Here is a 9,574-nt window from a genome sequence, read left to right as displayed (position 1 = left end):
TATGGATGTGGCATTAACCATCTAATACCCAATTGCCCAGTAAAGATGCACTTAGATATGATGAAGTAGCAAAACCAAGACAGTATCAGACTGCAAGCAGCAGAATCATTAAAGCAGACGTCTCCAAGTCGAAAGTCAACAGAAAGAAAGCATATCTTGTCAAAGGATACTAGAGACAAACTGATGACTAAAATATTGGAGGTCAAAGGCGTCAATGATATTTTAATTGAAAATCAAGCTACCAAAAAAGGTCAGCTACAACAGATGGTCAGCTTGGAATTTTTCAAGCCTGAAGTCGAAAGATCCGACAAGGATACAACGGATAATTCAATGTCAGAGGAAGTTGATGAAGAAATTATCTGTGACCCAGAACCAGAGCAGGCACGGGCAGTCAAGGACTTGCCACTGAAGATTTCATCAAGTAGAAATGTGGAATCAAAGACTCTACATAATGATGCTAATAACACGGGTAGTTCATCGCTAAGGGATGTACCCAAGAATTCAACAGAAGCAGAGATCAAGTATCAAAGCAAAGAAAAAGACATCTCAATGTGTTCAAATGATGGCGAGAATCAAAAGGCAGAGGCGATCATAAAGTCAGATCTTAATATGGTCTCGCCAATGGAAGATGCTACAGAACCAAAGGTGACACAAATCACAATTAACTTGAACAATCAGAAGCAAATGGTGCATCAAGCACATGGAGCCTATCAAAAGACAAACAAAGAGATCAATAAAGAGCAATGTGAACCAAAGGCCACGGTAAGCATTGCATCTGAAGAAAAGAGTCAACTTACTTCTGTCCAGCTGGCAGAGGAAATTAAAGACTCAAACAGTTGTTCAAAAATAGAGGCACAAAAGACGGTTCAAGTCACTTTAAATGCAGAAATCACCAAAGCATGTCATCAACAAGAAAAGGTACAGACATCCCAAGTCATTACATCTCGACGTTTATCAGTAGAAGACAAGGGAAAAGCAAAAGTCCAGGGAGGCTTAACTTCTTCCTATGAAGAACAGAAGTCCAACAAGGACGTCACAGTTAAACAATCAAAGCAAACAGCAGTGGCTTCAGCACCCCAGAGAAATCAAGACCAAAAACCTTGACAACAGTATAAAAAGGTCTTTCAGCCAAAATACCCAACTCAGAGTAAACAAAGACACAAGCAACACATCAAAACCTATGTTGCGGCCGATGACATCAATGTCAAAGATCCAGTTTGGGTAAATGATCATAGTCCAAACAATTCAGGTAAAAAAATGGGATGGATTGCCTCCCAGTACAACTTAGAAGCGCAAGGCTACTACAGTGGTCAACCAAATGTTTGGTTACCTAAACCAAAGATATCAGGTTATATAGTAGCAAATGGCTTCAAACCAAAACAACAGACAGGAAAATCAAGATCAATTTCAACTCAAAAGAGGAGATCGAACAACAGGGCTAGAAACAGGTTCAAAAAAGATTCTCAATCTAGAAAGCCTACATATCTTCAAGGAAATTTACCAACCGTGATTCCCAAAAATGGCACGGAACAAATACAATTGAATCCGAAAGTACATACAAAAATATTTGTGCCATCAAATATACTTCAAGCACAAGGATATTACAAAGGACAAAAAAAAATCTGGCTACCCAAGGTACAAAGACCAGATTTTACACAACTTGAAGGTAATTTCAGCTACAAACACCGACAGATCAAGGATACAGTTCCAAAAAGTCAATATGTCGTCTGTAATTATAAGCCAACAACAAATAGCAGATACGTATGGGTGCCAAAGCAGACAAACGAGCAGAAGAAGATTAAAGTCATCTCCCACTTCCAACAAAATGAAACTAGCCAATCTTCTCAGATAATGGACCAAAAGTTACAACAAGCAATTTTGACAGCCAAGGTCACCCAGGTATGGCAAAAAAAACCTACTTTGCCAATATAGTCATTTAATAACCCTCTTTTTGAGGATCTGAGCTCTAAATGTCTAGATATATACTTTGTTGAGAGCTCAAGACACTAGTCAAGTCAAGTCAAGTCACAAAAAAAAAAAGTCAAGAGTCGGGCAGCTGAGCCGATAGATGAGCAAAGCGTTAGACCTAAGCTTCAAGTCCTAATATTTTTCTGTGGTCTATGAGTCTAGCTAATTAGGCTACAGCTCAAGCTGGAAGAGTTCAGCGTAATTATATCAAGTCGCTCATTCTGAATAGGTGAGCATAGTCAATGTATTATTTTAATCATGGTGGAGAGGCGAAGTGTTCAAAACAAAACACACATGCACGTGCGCACATTAGGAGAGTGGAAACCATTGCATCAAACGCCCTTGTCAAGAGTAGTGGAAGCTAGTAAAGTGAATTTAATTTACTTTTTTAGCTGCATTAACTCTGAGGAGCACCCATCAATACATTCTCTCACACAGCATAATCTTACCCATGCATAAATCTGCGCAAGCATATCGAATGTCCCATAATTGGACATTTGCATTACGCACTCTTTATTGTTCCACCCATGCACACACCTTGCAGGTACAGGCAGCAGCAAAAAAACTCCAAACTCAAGGCGGATCATCGACCCTTATCAAGGGACAGAAGGCTTAAACAATTCACTTTCACATTATTTTATAAGCCCACTCAATTCAGTCCATAAACACTCAACATTGTATATTCCCATAATAAGATCACATACCTTTGGGCACTTTTTCCCATGAGGTTTTTCCCCATTGGTCAACCAGGGTTTCCAGACCCTTACGCACTATACATCGCCTTTTATTTTTCGTTATTCCCATAATAAATCAAGCCAATTCCTTTTACTTGAACCCAAATGACTAATCTCATATTCACCAACACGTCAACCCAACAGCTTAGAGCTCTTCAGAACAACATTCACCACGAATTTCAAATCTCTCCAGTGCAAGCCAACCAAGCAACGCACGAGGACGTGCACTGAAATCGGATGGGGGGAGTGTTTGGCGGCTAAGTCAACAATGGCCAAACGGACCAATCAAAGATGCTATTTACTATTTTTAGTAAATGCTAACGAGGCCAGATGATGCGGACGCTAATTAAAGATGAAGATGAAGCAAATACAAGCAACAGATACAGAGAAGAGTTGGAATTGATGACTATCTATGGAGTTACGGTCACCATTGACGGTCACTTAAGTTTTAGGATTTTCCGTCAAATGACCGCAAATGCGGGTTGTAATTATGTTTTGGGATCATCAAGAGTTCCAAGTTGTAAACATTGAGCTATATTTAGATCCTAGGCAGTGCAGATAGCAGATTAAGTGAGTTTGGCCATTTGGGTGCCCGGCCACTTCTAAAAAGCCTAGAGAGTATATAACTCAAAACACACAATGTGAAGGGGAATTCTTACTCACTTGAGATATTGAGTTTCGCAATGTAAGTAAGTTGTGTTATCTATGAAGAGTCATCAAATATTTTTTTAATAATTTATTCTTTGTATAGTTGTCATTAGATTATCATACTTTATATCATTTTGTACTTTATAACTTTGTGCTCACATAATCTATTGTTTACTTACAGAGTCAACTTGTTTTGAGAGGACATGAGCAAGCAACCATGTGCAAAGATGAAAATCACCCTATTTTTGTTCCGTGAGGAACCTTTCACTACCATGTTAAAAGATTTTGATAAGAATAGTAGGATTTTTGTAGAATCTTGAACCAATAGGTACTCTCTAGGAGCTCTTAGAAAATCCATCCCTATAGTACTACTATCTTCCCTAGTGTCATAGACACACAAATACTCGTGTATATGAATCTCTAGATGAGATAGACAAATACTTGTAAGAGAAGCCTAACAACAACAACAACATTGTCTCCGTTTGTAATTATTTTTATGAGGCTGGATTCCTCTATAAATGCAATATAAATATTTCTTTTTGTTAAATGGTGTCGCACTGAGTGAGAGTATTTAATTTAGTTTACTGGAGTTTCATACAGATTTGAGAAATATTGTTGATTTTTATGGATGTTCTGATTTTCCTATAAGATGTTTGAAGCCTCAAGTCTTAATCATTCCACCATGAAGAAATGCATGCAATATTTTGATTTGAAAGTTTAATCACTAATGGTTATTCTTATTAAAGTGGATCATAACCTTTGTCAAGATGTCCACGTTTGGGGATGTTGAATATATATCAATAGCAACATTTCAAAAGTTGAGAAAGCTAAATTCTTGCTTTCCAAAATGTTATTGTTTCCATACTATGCCTATGCCAAGCTTGACTTAAAGAAATGACAACTTGAGATGGAGGTGTAGATATATAGGGGTGACTTATTATTGATTCTTGTTTCATCATATATATTATAAAGCCTTTGAGTTTCCACCTTTTTGAGTAGTGTTGACAACTTTTGGTATCAAACCTTCTTAAATATCTTTATTCATTCGGTATTGGTAGCTATTTATTTGGTATTGCTAAAGATCATACCAATAGCTATCACCTTGTGAACTTAATTGTTGAATTGCGGATTTGATTTTTACTATGTAGCTCATTTGGATAGAGAAAGTGTAAACATAAATTATAGATACATGCATTGTTAACATAGAAGATATGTATCACTCGAACCTATATAACTTATATAACTGCTAATCAAGAAACCTTTGGTTGGATACTATAACAATAGGGGTCACATGTGGTTTCAAATACCAAAGAAATGGCTTAACCAAAACATTCCCAAGAACACGAGGTGAACACAAGGAAGTAAACATTGGCTCCTTGTTTGGTTGATTTCTAGTGCTAAATGTTCTGAGTACACAAAATTTGTGAGGCCTTTGACCTTGGGAGTTCACTAAAGTATATGTAACATAACACATGTGTTCAACAGAAGGGAATTTATATTCTTGTAAAGTTACAAAAACATGTGTAGGTAAGGCCTATAAGGGCTACTTTCAATCCATTGTGGTGAACGCACATGATATAGGAAAATTTTACATAGTGAATACTCCGGATGTCAAACACTACACCTCTATCTCATGGCCATACATTAAAACAAAGCCCCTATTTGTCATTTTGAAGCCCCAGGGACCCTCAACAAGAGGGACCACAACGGCGCGCAGAATGACCATCCAAGGACAAATAGGGGCCAAAATATTTCCAAGAACAGGGGATGGACACAAGGAAGTAAAAAATGGTTGATAACCATGATACAAGGTTTAGGTATCTGCCATTTGTGGGGGGGGGGGGGGGGGGGGGGGGCTTGCTATGAACACATTAAACTGCCCAGTTCTATCTCATGGCCATGCATTAAAAAAAGCATATACTTGTTATTTTAGGGCCCTAGGGACCCTCAACAAGAGGGGCCACAAGGGCGCACAAACTGGCCATCCAAAAAATTTGGATGGCCAATTTGCGCGCCCTTGTGGCCCCTCTTGCTGAGGGTCCCTGAGGCCTTAAAATGGCAAATACAAGCTTTTTGTTAATGCATGGCATGATATAAGGTTTAGCTATTTGCCAGGGGGGGGGGGGGGGGGGGGGTAGTTTGCTATGAATACATTACACTGCCCAATTGTATCTCATGGCCATGCATTAAAAAAAGCCTGTACTTGTCATTTTAGGGCCCCAGGGACCCTCAACATGAGGGGCCACAAGGGCGCGCAAATTGGGCATCCAAAATTTTTGGATGCCCAATTTGCGCGCCCTTGTGGCCCCTCATGTTGAGGGTCCCTGGGGCCCTAAAATGACAAGTACAGGAGTTTTTTTTATGCATGGTCATAATTCAAGTGTTCAACTTTTAGGCTGTTTTCAAGAGCTTCTAGTGTTCAATTGGCTCCGAATCTGTTTGGGCTTGTCTCACATAAATTTGTTCATCTTGTCGCGCTCTTCGACCATCGTGTGATGCAAAAAAATCATATCCTACTCAGATTCTCCAAAAATCAACGTGCAAGTTGGCAATTTCTTAAAAAATGATGTAAAACAGACATTTCTTACTTTTTCCTTAATCTACGGGCTCGAACGAGCATTAAAACCATGGAATCTGAAAATACTCAAAGAGCCAATGTTTTTTATTGTGTTAAGGACTGTATTTCCTACCTACAAAACTTTCTCAAAATCTCACCCTAACACCCTCAAAAGTGGCTTCCAAGGAGTGCCCTCGATCAAAAATTGAAACTAAAGGAAAACAATCAAAATGAACTCCTACACTGTGTACAAACTTTAAAATAACCAAAATTTCCTTTTAAAAAAATTTATTGCTAAAAATTTGAAAATAGACTACCCTTAGACTTCCCACAACAATAGAAATCAAAGGGTTCAAGGAGAGGTCTGGTGTCACAAGTGCATGGTAGGAATCTAATCGAGGTTTATTCCGTCAAGATATCTTATACTTTATCATGTCTTCTCATGTACAATCTTACCAAACAAAAACAAACTTACACTTTAAATGACTACAAATCTTATTTAACTTATCAAACAATCTAAAATATGGTAGACCTAAAGTGCTCTTACACATCAACAAACAAAAAAGTCCAAATTTCTTCTCATTAACTTTGATAAACATACATATGTGAACAACTTCCAAGGAGTAGTGCGGTCATAGTTCTTACATCCATTCCATGACATGGTATGCTCATGGGGTGACCTATCACATAAAAATATATTTGGTAGGAGTGCCCTCATGTTAGGAAAGGGTGTGTTGCTGTTGATGAAAAGTTTTTGCATTGTTCTACTAGGGATCTCTCCATGTTAGCATAATGATTTTTGGTCTAGTGGGAGCCACATTGCCGCTGAGGAGAGCTTTGTGCCACGGTAAAAGCTTCATATTATGCCAGTTCCTTGAGCCATTCTTGCAAACAACGCCACTCAGCAAGCATAGCAAGAGGTCACCTTGTAACAAAAACATGTATGAATTCAACATTTGCAAGCTGTATAATAAAGACACTTGTTAAGTATATGTTGTACAAATTTGTAAGTATTTCTATCTAACTGAAAATAAACAATCCTAAAATATACGGAAAAGTGGTGACACTTGGCCTCTCTAACCTGCATCCTTTCACTATTTGTGCATAAAAGCAACCTTTGTGCACTACAAAACAAGTAGAGGCAACACCTTAGACTTCAAAGTCTATGATAAGAAGAACACAATCAAAAGTAAGAAGTATATTGTTACCTTGCATAAAGGAGTGTTTTATTCAAATATGTGATGGTATTGGCAAGATATTGAAGAACCATCAACATTCATCTCACCGATGGTACCACGTTCCTGGGATGACCTCTGCTCACCCTCACGTGCGGCCTTCGGTGCAAACGTTGCGAACAAGCAAATATGTATGCACACGATTTGTGATGTCCTTGAGCACCATCGTAGCTGTTGCGTGAGGAAGCAAAGGATGAAAAGAGAGAGGGGCGAGGGAGAGAGAGGAACATGGGAGGAGACAAGGGGGTAGTGGGGGGGGGGGGGGGGGGGAAGAGAGAGAGAGAGAGAGAGAGAGGAGAAGGAGGAGAGAAGGGGGCAGGGAGGGAGAGGGAGGAACATGGGAGTAGAGAAGGGGACAGCGGGGGAGAGAGAGAGAGAGAGAGGAGGAGGTGGAGAGAAGGGGGCAGGGAGGGAGAGGAGAGGGAGAAAGGAAGGAGGAGGAAGAGAGAACAAAGGTTTTTTTTTGGGGGGAGTTTTTTTTATTTAAAAAATGGACTTTTAGTGCTTGTAAGTTTAAAAAAAGGTACAAAAATACTTTTTTGATATGGATATATGTTGGGGGGGAGTTTTAAGTCAAAAATAAGTTTTTTTTTAAAAAAGTCAAATTTTGGCTCTTAGTGATCCACGTTTTTGATGATGTGGTCACACCTCTTTACTCCCTTCACTTTCAAAAAGGTAGAGAGAGAAGGTGACCTCCTAGGTTCACATCCTACATGTGTCTAAAAAAAGGTTAGAAAAGACTACTCAAAACTAGCTTCTTGAATGCCCTTGTCCCCTTAACCCTACACACCATTAGCCTTAATTCCTAAAAATTAGGATTCCTTACAAGGCCCATGCAAGGTCCATATTTCTCCTAATGAAGAGTACATCTTCTTACTTTGCAAAAATGTCTAAAATATCATGTAGAACCTTTACCAAACTCTTTGCACTAATATAGATGTTTATGCAATATAGATGTTTATATCATGTGAACACACTTGCATAAACATACATGCACATTCAAAACTAAATAGGGCATGCTCACCAACAGATGCAAAAAAAGGACCTTCACGTGTAGGAGACGTCTTCAATATCTTTCATGCGCCACGTTTGAACGGAACATGTATGCTGAAACATAATGAACGGGGGTGTGTCACCAAAGCTGTCTGTAACATTTAATGGCCTAAAAACTTGTGTGTAGCGGAAATTAGCATGAACATAGTGGGCATTTCATTAGAATAGATTCCTAATGAGAATTACAAGAGTGCTTGGGTGGAGAGAGCAACAAAAAGCATAACACATAGTTAGATAGCATGAACAATACTTTCAAAAGAGAGAGAAATTAAGCTATTGACAACAGTTGAGGACCGGATTTGCATGGAGCCGGTCCCCCCTCCAAAAGGCTTTGTATTATGGTTTCTCCCATAAAGAGAGACATTGTACAATACAATTCTTTGTGTTACTTCAAAACTAGCTAGTGTAATGAAGATGAAAGCTTCATGCACTAAGCAAAACACTTACCAAACACAACATTAATTATCCCCGGTCTCAGACCCAAGACCTCACACACCTTCGAAGATGGTGAGAGCTAGCAGGGTATGAGAGTAGATTGAGAGAAAGAAGGAGTATCTTACGAGAAAGATGTACATCTCCTCACATAATCACTCATATTAGCATAGCTTAGCTTAGTAATTAGATTGGTAGAGGAGATGAGCATGCATTGAAGCTTGGCTCTTGGTTGGATTTGCATCCACATGCCAAGAGTGTGTCGATGTAGGGTTCTATCTCACAAGCTTGGAGTAGGTGATGAGCTCTCCATTAAAGCTTGGGAAGAGATAGTCTTCTCTTTCTTCACACATGAGATTGTGTGAGTGCGTGTGTGTGATAATGCCTTGCAAAAATTAGCCCCCTCTCTCTCTCTTGGGCGAGCCCTCTTGCTATTTGCTCTTGCAGGCTCCCCATTGGATAGTGCCAAGCTTAGCAAATAGGAAAATAGGGGTAAATTGAAGAGCCTTCTGACATGTGTCCCTCTTTCCCTTTTTGAGAGAGATTTATCCATTAAACTTAATTGATGATGGTTTAAATGAATTAAATCCCCATTGGACCTTTCCCCATTCTGGCCAATAGGAATTAAGTAGCCCATTGGGCTGCTCAATTCCTATTGGACCCCTTCACAGGCCGTCCAATAATCATCCAGGAGACTTAATTTTCATTGGTTCTTTTTATTAAGTGTTTTAAGATTAATTAGAATAAATTTAATCTAGCCTAATTCTCATTGGTCCACTTCAAGGGTCATCCAATAGGAATTGAGCACACTTTGGGAGCAACTAGCTTAGGCATCTGACATGTGTCCTTTATGCCCTTTGTGTTCAAATGGGAGCTTGTGTGTGTGTGTAAGTTTTTTAGTCTTTCTCTCTCATCCCCCTACCTTTAGGGCTCGCCCCCTCATGTGT

At 39.2% G+C, this 9,574-nt stretch overlaps 1 protein-coding gene across 1 annotated transcript; it reads left to right on the top strand.

Moving 5' to 3' along the window:
- The first annotated feature begins 264 nt into the window (after nt 1-264).
- Nucleotides 265-1,104, top strand: LOC147431189 (uncharacterized). Its single transcript, XM_086493635.1, has one exon. It carries the CDS (start codon nt 265-267, stop codon nt 1,102-1,104), a length of 840 nt encoding a protein of 279 aa, XP_086349761.1.
- The last annotated feature ends 8,470 nt before the right edge of the window (nt 1,105-9,574 follow it).

Source organism: Adiantum capillus-veneris, chromosome 21 (assembly GCF_014529385.1).
Source record: "Adiantum capillus-veneris isolate H3 chromosome 21, ASM1452938v2, whole genome shotgun sequence".
NCBI classification, from domain to species: domain Eukaryota; kingdom Viridiplantae; phylum Streptophyta; class Polypodiopsida; order Polypodiales; family Pteridaceae; genus Adiantum; species Adiantum capillus-veneris.
This window is presented reverse-complemented; position numbering and strand designations above follow the sequence as displayed.